The sequence below is a fragment of the Andrographis paniculata genome, unplaced genomic scaffold, assembly GCF_009805555.1.
Source record: "Andrographis paniculata isolate CXL003 unplaced genomic scaffold, ASM980555v1 Contig35END, whole genome shotgun sequence".
NCBI lineage: Eukaryota > Viridiplantae > Streptophyta > Magnoliopsida > Lamiales > Acanthaceae > Andrographis > Andrographis paniculata.
Genome location: NW_026137568.1, coordinates 1779004 through 1800636, shown reverse-complemented (window position 1 = coordinate 1800636; position 21633 = coordinate 1779004). Strand labels below are relative to the sequence as shown.

General features: G+C 31.6%; 2 protein-coding genes across 6 annotated transcripts; both read left to right on the top strand.

The window, feature by feature from the left end:
* Positions 1–399: 399 nt before the first annotated feature.
* On the top strand, positions 400–1744 carry LOC127249306 (RING-H2 finger protein ATL1-like). Its single transcript, XM_051272050.1, has one exon. The coding sequence runs from the start codon at positions 621–623 to the stop codon at positions 1569–1571; it is 951 nt and encodes a 316-aa protein (XP_051128007.1). The 5' UTR covers positions 400–620; the 3' UTR covers positions 1572–1744.
* Positions 1745–6444: 4700 nt separating this feature from the next.
* LOC127249397 (uncharacterized) lies at positions 6445–13920 on the top strand. 5 transcript variants are annotated; one of them, XM_051272169.1, is made up of 9 exons: positions 6445–6658; positions 8467–8552; positions 8842–9145; positions 9240–9333; positions 10106–10223; positions 10841–11068; positions 11171–11292; positions 11720–11840; positions 13714–13920. In XM_051272169.1, exons 1-8 carry the CDS (start codon positions 6575–6577, stop codon positions 11800–11802), a joined length of 1119 nt encoding a protein of 372 aa, XP_051128126.1. In that variant the 5' UTR covers positions 6445–6574; the 3' UTR covers positions 11803–11840; positions 13714–13920. The 5 variants fall into 5 exon arrangements, with proteins under 5 accessions (XP_051128126.1, XP_051128125.1, XP_051128127.1 ...); XM_051272168.1 differs by lacking the exon at positions 13714–13920 and having other exon boundaries at positions 11720–12183; XM_051272172.1 differs by lacking the exon at positions 13714–13920 and having other exon boundaries at positions 6583–6658; positions 8467–8530; positions 11720–12185.
* The last annotated feature ends 7713 nt before the right edge of the window (positions 13921–21633 follow it).

Genomic DNA, 21633 nt, shown 5'->3' with positions numbered 1-21633 from the left:
TAGACAGACTAAAATATAGTACTCCCTCCCTCACATAAATATAGTTTTAATTGAATTTGGTACGAAATTTAAACAATATTGATATTATATTGATAATAGTAAAAAATACTGATAAAAATTTTTTTTGCCGTTATGAGTGTATTCGTGTAAAAAGGAGTGATAATTGTGTAATAATAAAAAGAAATAAAAATAATTTTATAGTAATATGATTATTTATGAAAATGGGTCTATTGATTTGAGACGGACAAAAATGACAAACAATAAACAATAAGAGATGAGAGATATAATTATTATTATTATTTTATTATTGTTATTATATTCAGCAGCATCATGTGCAGTCTTGAAAAGCAGACGAAGAAATTTCATACGCTACCCATTTTTCCCTAATTTAAAAAAAAAAAAAAAATTATTTCACTACTGTCTTCTTCGTCTTCTGCACAGCAAAACACCATAAATCTAACCCTAAATCTTCCAACAATGGCCCTCCTCTACGCTACAGCTTCTCCTTCTCTAACCAATTTTCCCACACCACATTCAATAATTTCTTACATCAATAATCCAATCCCTAATTTCCAAACCCTCACAAAACCTGCACACCACCTGTTTGTAAAAATTCCTCAATGGACCTCACAACCCACAATCAATCCGGCAATAAATCCGAACCTCAGCCGCCGGAAAAGAGCCCGTCCACGTCACTTTTCCGACCAAATCTCCACTCCTCGCACGCCAATTTCCCGATCATCGCCGTCGCCGTCGTCGGCATTTTGGCCACAGCTGTCCTGCTGATCAGTTACTACATCTTCGTTATCAAATGTTGCCTGAATTGGCACCGGATTGACCTCCTCCGCCGGTTTTCGATCTCCGGCGACCCAGCGGCGATCGACCCATCTGCGGCGGCGGAAAGCCGCGGGCTCAATGAGGCTGAAATTCGATCGATTCCGACGTCACTTTTCGACGGAATTAACGATCGAATCAGCTGCAAAGAATGCGCCATTTGTTTGAGCAAATTCGTGAAAGATGATAAGCTTAGAGTGATGCCGACCTGCAGCCATTCTTACCACATCGATTGCATCGACATTTGGCTTCAGACAAACAACAATTGCCCGCTTTGTCGTCGGACGACCATTGCAGCCGGAATCGACAATAATCGGATTCTTTCGCCAATTCACGACGATTTTAGAAATGAAGATCATATTGTCATTGAATTGGGATCAGAGCAGGGAGATTCTGCCAATCCAGGGCTGTCCGAAGTTAAGGATATGTTCGATTCGGTCGAGGTTACGAATAATCGAAGAAATAAAAGCTTTGCGATTGGGAGTATGGACGATGAATGGATTGGGAATAGGAAGAAAGATGAAGAATTTGTGGGGAAGACGATGATAAGGAGGTCGTTTTCGATGGATTCGGCACCCGATATTCAATTGATGTATTTATTATGTGAGAAAGAAAACAACGTTGGATTTGTATTGTCGAATGAAGGTTGCAGTAGTAAAGGGAAAAGATCGATTTTTTCCTTTAGGCAAGCAAAGTTTTCGAAGAGTACAGTTCAACCTGCTCCATTGGAGCCATGATGTAAGAATTTTCTTCTTTTTTTTTTTTTTTTGTTCGAAAATCTACATTTTATCTACTCAGATTTATCTTTAGGTTGTATAGTTTTGTTTTTTGTTTTTTGTTTTTTTACCATTTTGTTGTTTATGATGATTTGGTGGATTGTATTTGTATGGAAAGGCGGGTGAATTTTCAAATCAGCACACATAAAATATAGAAATGATGACATATGTTTTTATTACACAATATATGTTCTTTGTAATAAAAATATGTATGTTTGTTCATAGTTATGTGTTGTATAAGAGTATATCATGTACTAAAATATAATACCCAGAGTTTGACCGGTGCTAGGCCAACTCCTGTGGATGAGCTTGTGTCAGGCATTCGAGGTTGAATACAAGTTAAATGCATTGAATAGACTACTCATGTCAACAATGTGCATATTCATTTACGGAAGCTCTACCGAAAGAACTCTAAAGTTAAACGTGATTTTCTAAAGTAATTGAGGTAGGGTAATTTGAGGATGGGGCTTCGCGTGGCTTACGGACTGGAGTGTCACATAATATTAACTATTGTATATACTGTGTAGAACTATATCATGTATTGTTAGTTCATGTTTATATTAATATAATATAAATAATGTGCATGTATTGTTTGTTAGTACATATATATTATTCAGCATTGTAGCCTCCGCGCTATTCGTACAAGTAAAATATTCAATAATAATGAGTGCATTTAAATAAAATTATATTAAGAGAGGACTATTTATATATTAAGGTCTAGTACTTTGAAATTAATTTATTTTTTATTTTTACAAAAATATATATATATATATTTTTTTTACAATCCAACCTACCAAATAATTTAAAAGTTCATCTCATGTCTTTGCTGCATAATATATATATATATAGGGGTGACAAAGCTGATTCGTTTTTTTTTTTTCATAATCGGACCTAAAATGTTAGGTTCGGGCATGACTCGATTTAAAATTTTTAATTTAATAAAAATTTTAATCAATAATGAAAGTGACAATCAATCCAACGTTCAAATATAAGTAAAACAATAATCTTATCATCAAATTATAGTTCAATTTTTTCCATTAATTTATTAGTTAATACACATATAAATATATTAATTTTTAAATACTAATATTAATAAACTGGGTCGGGCTAGGCATGCCCTCAACTTTTATAAACTCGTGCACGGCCCAATTCATTAGCGTGTCGAACCAGACACGGACCGAAATTTTTCAAATTTATTTCTAAAAGTTCAAACACGATTTTTTTATGCCAAGTTCAAATCAAATTTTTTGATCGTGACTATATATATATATTAATATCTAAGTAAAAAAGAAAAATATACAATCCAAAATAATAAATGATATGTCTTTATATTACTATCAATTCTGTTTTCTCTTTAAATTTGATTTTGTTGGATTAGGCACACAAATGTTATATTCCCTCTCTCCAATCTATTAAAGTTATGTCTGTTTTTTCTCTTTTTTGTTTTATCTTATCAAAAAAAAATATATTCTCCTGTCTTATTTCAAATATTTTTTTTTACTGAGTTTTAGAAATATTAGTATTATATTGGGATAAAATAGAAATAAAGGTAAAAAAAATTAAATTAACCATATTAGTATTGTATGATATAAAGATAATGACATTTGTGTAATATATTGAAAATTGGAAAGATATTTATAATGTTAGGTAGATAGTACAATTAATAAAAAAGAAAATGGATACTTTGTTATGAGACAGAGCAAAATGAAAAAATGAATAAATTGTTAAGAGACGAAGTGAGTATTTTTTTTTATATAAATTACAAAAATATTATTATTTTATTTGTACTTTTTTAAAATAAAAATATCAAATTTTCTTATATAATTTCACTCATCAATAAAATATTACTATCCACTGTATACAAAAACAAATGACCGCTTTGGGAAGGATACAGAGGTAATACTTTTCGTAACCACACTCTTTAATTTATATTTTTTAACACTTCTCATGTCTGTTGTTAAGGTCACATTTTAGCTGTTATCGATGTATTTAATATTAAAAATACTTTTATATTTATATAATTTTTTGTTTATATTAATATTATAATCACTAATGGAAGTATTTTTGTAATTTTTTTCGTAATTGGACGAAGGTAGTATTATATTCCCTCCGTCCCACCAAATTAGTCGTGTTTCTCTTTTGCGCGAAGTTTAATAAAATTTGGTTTATATAGTTAATTAGTGTGATTAGTTAATATAATATATGTACTAAATGTTATTTTAACTATTTTTATTTAATAAAATATTGAAATAAAAATTGAAATATTTATTTTATTTTATTTTATTTATATTTAATGTTTTATTTATTATATTGATTGTAAATTATGCCATTAGATAAAAAAATTAATTGTAATAATTTAAATACAAAAATAACAGCCGTAATACTAAAATTTTTATATAAACAAAACATCAAAGTTTTCGAATTTAATTGTTGGTGTTGGGGTGCAAACCCAAGTCCCACATCGGAAGTTGTGAAGAAAATTTCACACCTTATAAGTCCCAAGTGAACTCCACTAGTATGAAGCCTTTTGGAGAATATCCAAAAACAAATCCGTGCGGCTCAGTCCAAAGTGGGATTGTTGGGGTGCAAACTCAAGTCCCACATCGGAATCGATATTTTTTTAATATACCAAAAAATTCGGTGCGGCATACTAGACCTGTCAAAACGGGTTAGGGGGACGGATTGGCCCACAACCCACCATAACTCGCAAATAAGCGGGTTGTATTCGGTGCGGTATACTAGACCTGTCAAAACGGGTTAGGGGGACGGATTGACCCACAACCCACCCTAACCCGCAAATAAGCGGGTTGTTTGTGGGCCAACCTGCGGCGGGGCAGATCAAAATTTCATCAGCCCAACCCAGCCCACCGGCGGGTGACGAGCTAAGCGGGCTGACCCACGAGTTTTTTTAAAATATTAAAAGAATATTAATATTATAAATATTTTCGTAATTAATATTTAAAAATAGCTAAAAATAATTTTATTGTAGAATTTAAATAATAAATATTTTAAAATAAATAACAATTATAAAAATTCTCAATTCTAAATATTATTAATTGGTGTATTTAAAGAAATTAATAATAAGAAATACTTCATATTAAAAATAAATCATAATTAATTTTATGAATTTGTAAAATTATAAAATAATAAAATGGAAGACGAACAAAACAAATAATAAAAAATCGAAATAAATAACAATGTCATGAATAACATAGTTAGAGAAGAAAAACAATAGTATAGACAATATTGATAATTTATTTAAGGTAATGATAATATAAATTTTATTTTATTCGTCTTAACTTATTTATAATAGTATGTTTGTTATTTATAAAAAATTAAAATATATTCTTATATTAATATTTGATTAATTTATTATAATTTTTTAATATGACAGTAAAAAATGGTAAAAAAATACATTTAGTTAGACGAGTAAGTACTAATAATTATATTTACTTGACCCGCGGGCTAACTCGCCCCACTGCGGGCTAATCCACCCTCAACCCGCGGCCCATGCGGGTTGGCCCATTTAAGCCCACATTTTAACGGCTTAAGAAATCACAACCTAACCCTCCCTAAAAGTAAGGTGGGGCGGGCCAACCCGACAGACTCAATCCATTTTGACGGCTCTACGGTATACAATGTGGTTCAGTATTATCTTAATACAATATCGAATAATTTATAATCGAATTACATATATAGTATTAGGATATGATATTTTACGCTAAAATATAAAAATTAAAAACAATTTTACAATTTTAAGAATATATTAGAATATTAATTATTTTAGTATCAATAAACTAAATTATTGATATAAACTGATATATCAAATACTAAAATATCAAACCGTATTGATATTTTCGGTATATATTATACCAACAATGCTAAAAGTATATACAATTATCGTACTGAAAATGTTCGATACGGTATCATATCATATAAAAATTTAGACACTTTAGTTTTTTTTTTTTTTTTTTTGTACGGTACCTCAATTATTTGAACAAATTGATATGTTTCACTCTAAATAATAGTGATAAATAATTTTTTTTAACGAATCAAATCTCATTATTAATTAATTTTCAATTGTAAAATATCAAATTAAATATTTTTTATATTATATTAAAAATTAATTAAAAGTTTTAGACATCACATAAACACTTATTTATATCATACTGAATATTTATTAATTTTTATTATCCAAAATTCTAGCCATACTTTTAAATTTACAATAAAACAAACAATAAAAATTAGGGGTTTTACTAATTGAATAAAATATAATTAAATTTGTAATTGTAGTTAGTATTTACTAATGATTACTATATTAAAAAATATGACTAATTTCACGGGACGACGAAAAGAGAAAATGTAGACTAATTTCACGTAACGGGGGAGGATTATATTTCCTCCGCCAACCAAAATTATTTCACTATTTTATTCGTCCAACTAAATTTATCTACAAATTATTTATAATAAAAATTTTATTCAATTATAAGTTTATTAATATTATTTTAATAAATAATAATTAATTTATCATAATTTTTTATTTTTTATATTTGTTTTATTAATTATTTAATAAAATTTTTTATAGTACTCTCTTTTATGTTTACTTACAACAATTTAATATTAAAATATAAATTCTTTGGTATATCATGTCCAAAGGAAGGAATCTTTATTAAAATTTAAAACGGTTCCAACCTAAATAATCATAATAGTATTTCAAATGTAGTATAAAAATAATTTAAAAATAAAAAAAATAAAATTGGTATAATATACAAAAATAAAAATTAGTATTAAAATTGGTATATTTTGTACAAACAAGCAAACCCAATTTATCAACGGAAATATTTTCATCGTGCAGAAGAACGCATTGTAGCAAAGCCAAGGCGGGCCATAGGCGTCTCTTCCTCCACTTCGCCATTGCAATTGCAGGCGGAGCGCTGAGTGCGGAACTGTTTCTGTAAGTTTGTATGGAATTGAGGCCCACGCTTGCCACGGAAATCAACGACATAAGCTTAGCTAGTGCTTTTGCGGCTCCAGACCCCACAACAATGGTGACCTGCGAGAAAACCCTTATTTAAACCCTAGTTTCTTGCATATTTAGTTTTGTCTCTATCAAGTAACTTTGATTCGCTTTATCTAACTTTTAATATTGATGTTCAGTGGTTTTTGATTGTTGAAGTAATAAATTGTGCTTTGTAGTGAGTGTTGCAACTTTTGGAAGATTGTGCTTGGTTTTTTTACTAGTATTTTAATCGCCTCCAGTTTCTTAATCTCCGCGATTTGTATGGTATTTGTGTACGTCCGTACATGCGTGTTTTTCGATTATTTTTGACCCGTTTGAATGGGAATAGTTAATTTGGGGGAGATTTTGTGAAAATTTTGAGTTATTGTTTGTGAAAAGGTGAGATGATGAGTGAGTTTTCAGACTGGGATTATGTAGTAAATGATTGGTGACTTTAGTTTTCGACTAAAATTTGTGCTATAGGAATCATTTTTAGTTGAAACAAGGCATGTTTCTATTGGGTATAAATTAAATAGAAGCCGCCAAAACAAATTATGGGTGGCAGTGTATCATGAGACGTGGTCCTCGGTGATAGTAGTTAATTGATTTTGTTGCATTCGGGTGCTTATTATCTAAAGACTTCTTAATATAAATGTGCTTTTTCTTTTGATATTAACCTTTGTATCATCAACCCATGTTGTTGAAATGTAATCTTTTTTTCATGTTTATCTTGTTTGAAATGAGTTTCTGCAATCACTTGTAGTTCTTAGTTGGATTCAATGATTTGGAATAAGTCAAAATGGAGAGAATTTGAAAAGTTCTTTATTTTGAGATTGTCTAGATGATATAAAAAATTCTTAGGTTTGCGCTTCTGTCCAAATAAGTTAATAAAGTAATCTGAAACAACTGAGGGTATAGAGACCTTGGTCAAGTATAATCTGTATGACTTGGGGTACTAAAGCGACATTGTTAAAGTGAAACATTTTGCATACGATTGACGGGTTTGTACTGTCGAGTTAAACCAAAATGTATGGAATTGAATTGTGACTTCTTAACATAAGAAACCTATATACATATACACACACTCATCTACTCATCTATGCATGTGTCTATATGACATAGGAGACCTCTCCGGGAGGGCCCACTGTTAACTGGTGTTAGTAGAACTGACTTCAGCTGGTTCTTATACATTTCTTTACATACAACTTTAATCCCTTAGGGAGAAAAGCTTAAAGATGTTTATATCTTCTTGTTTTTGTATGATTAATGCAGTTTAAACTAATATGATTTCATCTTTGAATTGTTGCACAGTGCATAGCTTCTTGTTTGATTATTCTTATAACTGGAATTCACTGTTATTGTTTGACCATTTCTAGGTTTCATTAGTTTTTGGGTTGTTCCATGATCGTGCCTCTGAGATTCCTTTTTTCAAAAAAAAAAAAAAAAGAAAAAAGAAAAAATCAGGAACATCGTCAGAATCAAAATAAAAAGCACTAAACAATGCTGTATTACAATATCCCTTAAAAAATGTAATTTCTAGCTTGCTGTAACAAAAGAAAGAACCTTGTATTTCCTTGTTGAAACCATCAATCAGATGATTGTAGTCAGGATCTTTTATTTTTCAAGTTATTTAATACTGTATGAAGCTTCCTTCCTTTATTTATTATACCTGAATACTGTGATGGTAAAGAGATTGTTATGGTTCTTTAGTTTGCTTCATAGATAAGGGATAGCTGGCAACAGTAATCTATGTTTTACTAGGAGTTGTAACTTGTAGTTATTATTTTTTAATTTTAATTAATAAGACTTTATCTTATCTCTCTGGTGATGTGCATAATGACATGTATCTACCTGTAGGAACTGTGCTGTGACATTTGTGGCAACATTGGTGTTAAAGAAGCCATAATCTTCTGCAGCCAGTGTAAGATTAATTGTGAGCACATGTGAGCTCTCTCTCTCTCTCTGTGAAGTGTTTTTTGTGTGCTCATCACCATCTTAATGTTATTTTCGTTTGTTATGTACCCATTCACGTCTTTTAATTCAATAAATGAAAAGGAAAGCAAAGGTGTTCTAGCATTGACATTGTCAAATGCCTGTTTCTTATTCCAAATTTTAAAACATTGCATGAGACTATGCGTGTCCTACTGTACTTGAATATTATGTCATTTTTTGTTTAGTTTTCCTATTGTATTTCTATTATTCACAGCATAAATGTGTTTAATACTGATCTAGGTATTGCATGAAAACTCCTCTTATGGAACGTGTCGACTGGATTTGTGAGGATTGTGAATCAAGATCTCAAGTATTATCTGAAGCATCATCTGAACAGTTGCCCAGCGTTTCAAAATTATCCAACACCTTAGATGTGCCTAATGATAAAGCAAAGAGTGTAGAAAAGAAAGGATCGTTGGATTTACAGAGGAAGAAGGTTTCATTCGCTTTGGGAAAGGTCAAACCAGGAAAGACTAAATACATCTGTCCTGAAGAAGCAATTCTACTCTCATCCGGAGCCAGTAACTCTATTCTCAATTCAAAGGTTACTTCCCACTAAACCCTTGTTTGGAAGTGCTTATGAAATATGAGAGATCTCTTAGTATGCCTATAACTGAATGCGTATATTCTCATTCCAGGGGGCTTCTCGTTCAAGACCCAATGAAAAACTCAAGACTCTAAGGTTTGATAATCCGGGGACGTTTAAAGGGAAAAAAGTCGATAAACTTTCAGGTGATTGATTTTATTTGCATCAACTTTATGTATATGATACAGGAGATGGGTGCATGAACGTTTTCCATGTTTGTGGTTTATACATCCTTTGACCTAAGAAACAAAATGTAAGATTGAAGCTGTAGAATACATACGGTTGAGCAATTCATGCTTTATTTGAACTATGACAGTTTTGAGGAATGTGCATCTGAATTTAAGATGCACACCAGAGGAAATGTTTTAGGAAATTGTACAGCTGCCTTGTGATATATTGTGGTCAACAAACCAGAAAATTGTCCCATGACTCTCTCTGTGACCTCTGGCTTTGTGCTGCAGCTTAATATATAAAACAAGAGGGATTACAAATATTATATATCGGAAAACATTTCTTGGTTATAAATTATGTGTGCCCTTAGTCTGGTATCTGGAAAATTCACAATGAAATTTGAATTATTAAGAATTCAAACTACGCAAAATCGAGAATGAGATGTGCATAATACCATTATCACTGTCTGCCATTTTCTTTTATGCCTAAAGGTTTAAGATTTTCTTAAGTGTGAATTTTACTCCATTACATATTGAATGATGATTTTGATACTGTTGCATACTCGTGTTTACTTGTGTATTGGTTTTGTTTTGGCATTTTGGGTTTGATGCTTCTTAGGTGAATATTTGTTGGATGTAATTTTTTAGGGAAAATCGCATATTGGATAGTGCAAAACATTTTTGAAAGCACAAATAACAAGCCAATTTTTTATTTATTTATTTATTTTTTTTTTATTTTTTTTTTCAGGTGGTAATGGTGGCAATTCTATTGAGCTCAGGACCTCTAATACCGGAAATCTGGACAAAAATCTTTTGCCTGATGACAACGCACATGCATACACACCTTCTTTGGGCGCCGCATGGCTGTAAGCATCTGTTGTATTACCAAACTTCTATTTTGACTGTATAATTATTATCAATAATCAAATTAAACGCAAAGATCTCTGACACGCCCTCTTTCTCAGTGAATGCAAAGTTATATCATGGACAAAGTCGGCAAATGTGAAGTTATATTTTATTTCCTAGTTTCTCCCATCTCTCTCTAGGATAGAAGTTCGCTTAATCTTCTGTAAAATTTCTCATCGCTCCAGCCTCAGTTCACTTTCCTCACCATTCTATCTAACAATGACTAATTATGTTATGCATGTGCACTCGAACTTTCTGATTCTAATTATATTTCATTGTTTTTTAACCTCAACTGACCATAGCATGAGGATCAGTTAGTATGCAAGTTGTAAAGTTATTTATATTATATTTCCTTGGGCCTTAATGTCGAGCAGGAAGAGAGTTATTTGTTGATATCCTATGATCAATACACAACATTATAGCAGCTTTCTCAGTTAATGACAAGTTTTGGCCAAAATTTATTTTTGCTTTTCATATTGATTCCATGATGATTCTTATATGGAATATGTTAATATTAGTTCTTTACAGCTTTTTGTCGAACATTATATTTAACAGATTTTCCCCCTTCATTTACCAGAGGAAGGTTCAACATCCATAATTTTAGAAACCGGGAACTGATTCTTCATGTCCGTGCTCATTGTCCTTCCCGAGTTCGTAAAATGGTGTATGAATTCTCAAGGAAAATGCCTGCAGTGCTTGACTTTGAATTGGTTTCCTGCAAAAAGTTCTGGGTCTATTTTTTTCAGGGCTATTTTCCAGATATAAGAGACATTGGACTGTATTTCTTTTCCCGTGAAGTGGAGAGGTGTGTCTCCCTTTTCTGTTCAGGAGCTGTAAGAAAGCACTTCCTATTTAATTTGTTTGATGAGCTTTTTGGACACTGAGGAGCATGCCTTTGCACTTGTAGGTCCACTGATTTTGTTTCCTTTCTGGAAATCTTGAATGAAGAAAACTTGGCATTGAGGAAACAAATTGGTGACATAGAACTTTTTGTCTTCACTTCCAAACTTCTGCCTGTGGATCACCAATGTGAGTTTTTTATATCCTTATGTCTGCGCACTGCTAATTTTTTGGGACATATTTCTACTTTCAAATTCATGAACTTCAAGTTTCATTCTTGTTTCATAGAACCAGAATGTCTTTCGTCAGCAATAATCTACGGATTCTGGTTTATAAATGAGTAGTTTTCCGGTTAATATGGTGCCTGAAGCTTTACATTTTATGAAATATTGCCATCTTGGTTCTCTCGCTGACAAAATCATTTGGTTGCAAGAATTGTATATAATTTCAATGTGGTGAATAACATATCTATGTTGACTTGTGATTACTGTTTCCATTCTGCCTTCTCTATCAGTCAATATATCTCATGTCCTTTTTATTTCGATTGTTTATTTACAGTTCATCAAATGTTTGAGACTCAACAATATTTACTTTCAAATTTATTGATATCTTGCAGACTGGAAAGGAAAGGACTACCTCTGGGGAGTGTTTCATCGTCCAAAACCTAACTCCCTCAGTGCCTCGACAATCGGCTATTGAGATTGTTGGGACAATCTTAAGATGATGCTCTGCAACAGGTAACAGGCAAGGTTGTTTAAAGGTATCGGGGTGGAGTGTTTATGGGCAGATGGATTTCCAAAGTTAAAAATAGAACTTTAAAAGAATTAACTACCATATTCGACCATAATTTCTTATTAAATGTGAAGGTAGATCTTGACATTCATTCACTTAATTGCTCCCAAATCATTAGACTATGAGATTTGGTAAACGATTTTTTCAAGAGTTTTTAGCTTATTGTGTAGATTTTAGCTGCTTGACCAGTAAGCCAGTTAATTTTGGTGTTTGGTAAATTATCGTTTTTAATTAACTTATTGAGTTTAAAAAGCTAATTTTGAAGGAGTTGTATATAAAAATATTAATATTATTGATTCATTTATGTAGTATTTTTTATCACATAATATTTTTATTTCAAATGAATATATTTATTTAAAATTATAAATTTAATGTAAACATATATTAATTAAAAATTAATATAATAAAAGTACATATACTAATGGTTTTTGTTCTTTTATATTTATACTAATTCTAATGAAAAAAAATATTTTTCAACAAGCTTGCATTAATTTTTTACAAAATATTTTAAAAATAATAAAAATAAATATCTTAATAAAACTTTTTCTAATTTTTAAAATTAATAATAAAATTCTAAAAAAGTCTACCCACCGAAAAAATTCAACTAAATATTTTGAAAATAAAATATAAAATGTCCTTAATTATCATTTTATGTATAAACAAACCGCTATTTTACCAAAAGTTTTAATACAAACAACTAATTGAATTAGCTAACAGTAAATAGCTAATCGAATTAGCTAACAACTATAGCTAATTGCCAAACACACCCTATGTGTATATAAGATAATGATCATAGAATTGGATGATTTTATAACTCACTTAGTCAAGGTTGTCACGGAGCCCTTTTGCGGCACAAAGCCTGTGGACTGCCGTACAACCATGGCGACAAAATAGCGAACGCGATACAATGTGTACAGGTTATATATATATGTATTATGTGTTATAAGTATTAAATACTAAATAACTAGGCAATAAAAATAAATAATAAACACTCCTTCCGTCCCACTTTTTTTGTTAATTATTTCTATTTTTGTCCGTTCTACCTTATTTGTCATTTTCTTTTTAGGAAATATAATTGTACACTTTAATTACATTTTAAATTTCATAATTTATAATATTTTTAATTTTAATTATACTATTTAGTTATCTTGATTTTAATTTATAATTAGTTTTATAATACAATAATTATTTTTATTAATATACTTCTTAATTACTTACTAATTATATTTTACTTAAATTTTTGTGGCTACGGTAAACCGGAGAAAACAAGTGAGACGGAGGGAGTAATAAATAACCATACAATAAATAATAAATAATAATGCAATAAACTAATACTGCCGTAGTATAAAAAAAAAATAACATTACTAGAGTGCATTCTGAGTGGAGTATGAATCTAGAACGCTTGAAGTCATTAAAATATTGGAAGTCTAAATCTCTAAATAAAAACATTCGGTCGAAAGAAGTGGCGAACGAAGTGGTGGGATGAAATAGCAAAATGAAGTTGCAGATAGGGAAATGATGGTGAGTTAAGGTTCGATCGGGCTCAAGGGTTTAGGGGTTGAGGTAAGTGTGGTTTGGGGACTCAATGTTTTGGGCTAACCTGGACAGCGCCATGGCGTTGTTACGGCGTTGCAAAAGCATCTCCAACAAACTTTCTTAATATGGCGTGGCGATGTGTTATGACGCTTTCCATAAAGCGCCGGAACACTATGGGCCCGCCATGGCGACGCTATGACAACACTGCACTTAGTTATTATTGGATATATAAAGTTGGTTGTTTTACATCTCATTTGATATTATTGAAATTTAAATGTACAGGTTCTCACCACATGGCTTGAATGAATACATGTGTTGTTGATTCATACGATATGTGGTAAGTTTATATTTCAAAGTTATGTTGTTTTTATATACCTCATGTGTTTGAGTTCAATTATATATGCGTTATATATATATATATATATATTTGGTGAAATATACTTGTAAAGAACATTTTGCTGTCCTAATGTGCATAAGAAAAAATTTAGTAGTTTGTAAGTATTTAGCAATATTTATCGATAATCGTATACTTTATGATTAATGTATTATGTGTTTAATTTAATTTGTTTTTGGATTGAGTTGGGTATAGAGTAGAGAAAAAGAAAGGCATATATGAAGAAGGTGAAATGAGAGGAGACTTTGTGTGATATTGAGTAATTGTGCCAAAGATTAGTGTTTGTTTGGCTTTGATTTGAAATTAGTGCGACGATTTGAGTTTTGGTTTAAACAGTATTTTGATGTGATATTTTGTAAAAAAAAAATGCATTTTTATTGGGAACTATGTAAGATGAATAGTGAAATTTTCTTTGTATTGATTGCTTTTTGGGGATAATTTCATATATATTTGAAGATTTTGGATGGGAAAGTTGTAGAATGTTTTTTAAGTTTCCAAATTTTATGATAATAGGATGGTGTGATTGTTACTTTGTTAGAACATCACTAGGTTTGATTATATTGAGGTTTGTTGAAACATATATTTTTTTATTTTATATATATATATATATATAAATTAATAGTGTTTAGATTTGGTGATTACTAATTACATATATTTCCTTGGTAAAGTTATTATTTGTCTATTCTTTTTGTACTGAATCATTATTGACTCTGATTTCATTATTAATAAGTAACTCATAAATTCTATTAAAAAAAATTGTAGCATATAACTACGTTTTCTTCAGTTATATCTCTAAAAAAAATGCATGTTTGTGATGTGGTTAGAGCTGTTAAACGAGCCAAGCGAGCTCGAGTAGTGGTTGTTTGAGCTTGACTCGAATTTGTTTACGGTTCATGCTTGACTCGGCTCGTTAAGAGTTCGAGCCAAAATAGTGGCTCGAGCTCGACTCGTTAGGTTCAAATTCAAGCTCGAGCTCGGCTCGTAAAACTCGAGTTCGAGCTCGGTTTTAATTTTATGTATATTCTAAATATTTTTTAATATATAAATCAAATATATTTAATTTTATTCATAATTTTTTATAATAAAATATTCAAATTTTAATAATGAATGTAAATTTTGATATAAAAATTATATACTATATTGTATTAATATATAAATAATATAAATATATTATCATTAATGAGCTCAATTGAGCTACTCGCGAGTCGAGCTCGACTCGTTTATATAAAAAAAGAATTTCGAGCTCGAGCTCGGCTCGTTTACAGAGATAAATGAGCCTAGTTGAGCTTGGCTCGTGAGCTACTCGATTCGTTTAACAGCTCTAGCCGTAGCATTCAATACATGTTTGTAAACACGGTCACAATTACCATTTCTTTTCAATTGTATGTATTTTTATGATCTCATTTTCAATTAGCATTATTAGAGAGTTGAATTGCATGTGCATAGGGTGAAAAGTATCTCCCCAATGCGTATTTTCTCATCCTCAAATTCTTTTGATTTAAAAATTATTCTTTTTATTGATTAAATTATTTAATTATCTGAGATTTAATGTATAATTATTTGTATTGTATTATAATTATTTTTACTAATATATTTTTTAAAAATTATTTATTAATTATATCTAATGTCTACCGTGTACATGACAAGAGATGTGGGATAAATGAAATAATATTTCAAATTTTACATATTTTTTTTTTATGTTAAGTATAGAGAAATATGTAGATAATAAAATGAATGATATTTTATGTTAATTATTTAATTTTTTTGAATAAATATACTATATATTATATATATATATATATATTTTTGATAATATTAATATAGAATCGTATATATTTTTTTAGATCTAGGGAACATACTATATTCTTACAGAAAAGTTTATTTGTAATAACTTCAATTGGCATCTTTTACTTCTACAAAAGAATCGAATCTCATTATATTCATACATCCTAAACATGCAGATATTTTAGAATAATATCGAATTATGTTTTACCTTTCCATCTAATAATAGTAATTATATATTATTACTCTCACATTTCATATCACTTTCTTATTTTAGAAAATGATTACGGACTTTAATCTTATTTTCAATTTTTAATTTATAATTTTTTTTTTAAAAAATTAATTAGACTAATTAATTATCATAATTTTTATATATAATCATTTATATTATAAAATAATTATTTTTACTAATATATTTTTAATTATATTTATTATAAATTCTCGTGTGTGTCATAACTTGGACACAATGGATGGGACGTAAGAAGTATAAATTAGTGGAAGTCGTATACATTTTCTAATTGTTTTTTGAAATAATTTTGAGATAAAATAGGTATTGAAATATGAAAAAATATATAGATTTTTAAGAAAATTTTGAAAAAAAAAAAAAAAAAAATTTGTATATACCACATATATTTTGTTATCATGTCTCTTGGTTTTTCCAAAGGCTAATGTTACTTTGAATTGTAGAAAGAATATGCCTATCAAAGTTTTTTTGTGGTATCCCTCCTTTTGGCCAATTATTATTATTATTATTATTATTCACTCAATTTCATATTAATATTGTTATCCTCGACCCAAAAATATTTCGGATCAAGAAATTTCATGTGAACAAAGTTTAAAAAGAGGAAATCAAGTTAAAATAATAATTATAATAATAATAATAATAATAATCATATCCAAAATGTTAAAAGACTCGTCAAGAATTGAAACCTGTCAAATAGTCACGGGATTGGTTTGTGTTGAGTTGAATACTTTAAACGGATTAAATTGTTGAGTTTGGATTGATCCGTATATATATTTAAGTCAAATTTTTTTACTCAAACCAAATTATTGGAATATGTATTTGTTTAAACGTGACTTGGATTTAGCGGTCTATCCGACCCAAAATCAAAGCGAAAAGGTTGTTTCAATTGATCGGGTTTCTTTTGGATTTATCTTAATTAATAACAAATAGGCTTAGGGTTTAGGGTGTTTTGGGGTGCTTATAAATAGATAAGTATGGTTTCTAGTTGTATGACATGATTGTAAAATTCTTTGAATCAGTATAATAAAATCTCTTCGGTTCGACACACCGTCATCGAACCACGTAAAACCTCTGTGTTCTTTATTTGTTTTCTTTCTCATTTTCTCATAACAAGTGGTATCAGAGCCACATCTGATTGATTGAACATGTCCTCGTATAAGTTTGATCTGGAGAAGTTTAATATGTTGAATGACTTCACACTGTGGAAGGTCAAGATGAGGGCAAGTCTGGTTCAACAAGGATGTGCGGCTGTGTTGGAGGGAAAAAACAAGTTTCCTAAAGACACAAAGGAGAAGATAAATAAGAAGATTTTGACAATGGCTCATTCTGCGATCTTACTGTCAGTTACTGATGAGGTGTTACGGTAGGTTGTAGATTAGACGACGGTTTTTGGGCTATGAAATAAATTGTGTGAGAAGTACCAGAATAAATCTCTCACGAACATGCTATATCAGAAGCAACGTCTTTACACCATCCGGATGTCCGAAAGTACTCAGGTAAAGGATCATCTTGATACCTTTAACCGTATTATTCTTGATCTTCAAGGGGTTGAGGTTAAAATAGATGATGAAGATCAAACTTTAATTTTACTGTGTTCACTACCTGGTTTATATGAGAATTTTGTAGATACTATGTTGTATAGTAGAACTACAATATTTATTAATGATGTGAAAGATGCCCTTATGTCCAAAGAATTGAAAAGAAAGGTTTCTCTGGAAGAGGTTTCTGGTTCAGGTCTGTTTGCAGGTAAAGAAAGACCACAAAAGAGAGGTAATGGGAATGGGATGTCGCGTTCAAAATCAAAATCCTCTAGCAAAGTTAAGTGTTATCTTTGCAAGGAGAATGAACACATTAAAAAGGATTGTCCACAAAAGAAGGGAAATACAAAAGTTGATTCTACAAGACAGTTTTAATGATGGGGACTTTGGTGAAGTTCTAACAGCGTGTAGTGCTAGTACTGTTGATTCCTGGATTATGGATACCAGTGCTTCTCACCATATGACATTCTCTTGTGATCTACTCACTTCTTTTAAGAAGTGGAATGGAACAGTAAAGTTAGGTGATGATGAAGTTCTAGCCATAAAAAGAAGCGGGATAGTGCAGATAAAATTGTATGACGGTACTGTCAGAAAATTTGACTGTTGGTATATTCTTGAACTCAAAAAGATTATGATTTCTTTTGGCACTTTAGCCAAGAATGGTTTAAAATATCATGGTGAAGGTGTGTGGGTGAAAGTCCTGAAAGGTGCTCTGGTGATGATGAAGGGAAAACTACAACATGAAATTTATTTTCTACAGGGCAGTTTAGTGATGAAAACGGCGGCGGTATCCCAGTCCTTGGATAAACATGATAACATGACAAATTTGTGGCACTGTTGATTGGGTCACGTGAGTGAACAAGGGTTGTTTGTGTTGAGCAAGCAGGGTTTATTTGGTAGGGATGTGACAGGTAAAATTCAATTCTGTGAGGCTTGTGTAAAAGGGAAGCAACGCAGGGTGAGGTTTAGTACCGGTCATCAAACTTCAAAAGAAATTTTAGAGTATGTTCATTCAGATTTATGGGGTCTTTCTCTGGTAAAATCGTAGGATGGTTGTTCCTACTTTGTCACTTTCATAGATGATTATTCAAGAAAAGTCTGGTTGTACTTTCTGAAGACTAAAGAAGAGGTGTTTGGGAAGTTCAAGGAGTGGAAGATCATAGTTGAAAAACGGACTGGTAAATAGGTCAAGACTCTAAAAATTGATAATAGGTTGAAGTTCTGCAATGCGCCATTTGATGATTTCTGCAAGAAAGAAGGTATAGTGAGACACCGCACAGTACGACACACACTACAACAAAATGGGGTTGCAGAGCGAATGAACCAAACCCTCATGGCGCGTGCTAGGTGTATGCGCATATTTGCTGGCTTATCTAAGCAATTCTGGGCTGAAATAGTTAACATTGCTAACTATCTAGTTAACTGATCTCCATCAACTTCAATTGACTTAAAGACTCCTCAAGAGGTATGGTCCGGTAAACCCTCTGATTACTCTAATCTAAGAATATTTGGTTGTCCTGCATACGTTCATGTAAATGATGGTAAGCTAGAGCCGAGGGTGGTAAAATGCATATTTTTAGGGTATGTAACATGAGTCAAAGGTTATCGACTGTGGTGTACAGAAGGTAAAAATCCTGGAAGATTTCTTATTAGCAGAGATGTAACTTTTGATGAATCTGCTATGCTTGATCAGAGTAGAGGTTGTGAAAGTATTGGAGATACAAAAGATTGTGGTGTTGACCAGAGGGTGGAGTTTGAGACTCCTGACGGAGTTGTGTTAGAGGAAGAGCAACATGATAATACTATTTATCAATCCGATCAACCAGATCAGTCAAAACCTCAAGGGGAACCGGTTGAGCAGGAAGCTGATGACGCTGGTACTAGGGTTGAAGATTCCGTAGCAACAAGAAAGGGAAAAAGAAATATTCAGAAACCAGCTAGGTTTGCAGGATATGTCAATACATGTGACATGAATTGTGTGGCTTACTCATTGGCGGTTGGTGATGATCTTGGCTCTAATGAGCCAAAGACATATAGAGAAGTTGTGGCGAGTAAAAATGCAGAAAACTGGATTATAGCAATGAATGAAGAGATGCAATCTCTCGAAAAGAATAGACTTGAGATCTTGTTGCACTACCAAAAGGGGTGAAGTCAATGGGATGCAAGTGGATCTTTAAAAATAAAGGAGGAAATTCCTGGTGTTGAACCTGCTAGATTCAAGGCGGAGATTGGTGACAAAAGGATTCTCACAGAAGGAATGAATCGATTACCATGAAGTCTTTTCTCATGTGGTGAAACACAAAACTATCCGGGTTCTTTTGGCAATGGTGAGTGCTTTTGATTTGGAGCTGGAGCAGCTTGATGTAAAAACAAAATTCATTCATGGTAATCTAGAAGAACGGATTTATATGTCTTAACCGGAGAGGTTCGACAGTTTTAAAAGGGACCAGGTATGCTTGTTAAAGAAATCTCTATATGGCTTGTAGTAGTCTCCGAGGCAATGGTACAATAGATTTGACTCTTTTATGGTGTCTAATGGTTATACTCGTAATCAGTTTGATAACTGTGTTTACTCGAAGAAAGTTTATACTAATTCCCTTGTGTATCTGCTGTTGTATGTGGATGATATGTTAATTGCAGCTAAAAACACGACTGTAATTAATTACTTGAAGGCTCTACTAAAGGGTGAGTTTAAGATGAAGGATTTGGGTGCGGCAAAAGAAAATACTGGGTATGGAGATCTGGCGTGATAGAGAAGCAGGACGGCTATGGGGTTTTTTTTTTTAAAGAAAAGTATATTGAGAAAGTTTTGCAGTCATTCTTTGTTGATCAGTCCAAACCGGTAAGTACTCCTTTGGCGGTACACTTTAAACTTGATAGAAGCACTATATCGGCTATACATGAAGAGGTTAACTACATGAAGACGGTTCCATATTCAAGTGCAGTTGGAAGTCTTATGTATGCGATGGTATGTACGAGACTGGATCTCGCTTATGCGGTTAGTGTGGTGAGCAGATTTATGACTAATCCGGGTAAAGCTCACTGGGAAGCTGTAAAGTGGATCTTGTGATATCTGAAAGGAGCATGTGATATTTGTCTGGTATATGATAATAAAGGCTATGGTGATGGTCTGGTTGTCTATGCAGACTCTGATTACGGGGGTGACTTGGTGAAACGAAGATCACTAACTTGCTTTATCTTCACTCTGTTTGGATGTGCAGTCAGTTGGAAGTCTACTTTACAACCTACGATTGCACTGTTGACGACTGAGGCGGAATACATGTCAATGACTGAAGATATTAAAGAGGGTATCTAGTTACATATTATGGTGCAGAGTTTGGGTCTGATGGTGGAGAAATCGGTGTTATTCTGTGATAGTCAGAGTGCTTTGAGTTTGGCTTAAAATCCAGTGTATCATGAGAAAACCAAACATATTGATGTAATGTTGAATTTTATCCGTGATGTTCTGGAGGAAGACAGGTTTTCTATTCAGAAAATAGCTACAGACACAATCCAGCTGATATGTTGATAAAGGCGCTACCGACAGAGAAATTCGAGCACTGCTTGAACTTGGTGAATATTCGTAGGAGTTAAAGTCCTATCGGAGCATCTGGCAGGAAGGAGACGACTGAGAGATACTGACGAACTTTTGGCGGTTGGAGAAACTCCAAGTCAAGGTGGAGATTGTTGAAACGTGACTTGGATTTAGCTGTCTACCCGACCTGCAACCAAAGCGAAAAGATTGTTTCAATTGGGGTGCTTATAATAACAAATAAACTTAGGGTTTAAGGTGTTTTGGGGTGCTTATAAATAGATAGCTATGGTTCTTAGTTGTATGACATGATTGTAACTCTCTGAATCAGTATAATAAAATCGCTCCGGTTCCTGTCCGTGGACGTAGGTTGACACATCGTCACCAAACCACGTAAAACCTATGTGTTCTTTATTTGCTTTCTTTCTCGTTTTCTCATAACAGTATTTAAATATTTTAAAAATTGTATCGTAATAAAAAAAAAAATATATGCAATATGAATATTCTTTTGTAAATAATAAAATTTTATATAATACAAGTAAATAAAAATACTTTTATTTATTTATAATTAACATAAAATAATTTTATAAAATATGTTGAGTTTTAAATGTAGACAAAAAATATTTATTTTTTTAAAAGAAAAAATAGAAATAAATATATTTTGAACGAGTCCTACATGATCTATAATGTAGTATATTATGTAGTTAATTAT

Excerpts from the sequence above, each read along its gene's own strand:
- LOC127249306 (XM_051272050.1), top strand. The coding sequence starts at position 621 with ATGGACCTCACAACCCACAATCAATCCGGCAATAAATCCGAACCTCAG.
- LOC127249397 (XM_051272169.1), top strand. The coding sequence starts at position 6,575 with ATGGAATTGAGGCCCACGCTTGCCACGGAAATCAACGACATAAGCTTA. Across the intron at positions 11,069-11,170 it reads TTTTCCCGTGAAGTGGAGAG|GTCCACTGATTTTGTTTCCT; the intron begins GTGTGTCTCCCT and ends TTGCACTTGTAG. Across the intron at positions 11,293-11,719 it reads TCTGCCTGTGGATCACCAAT|ACTGGAAAGGAAAGGACTAC; the intron begins GTGAGTTTTTTA and ends GATATCTTGCAG.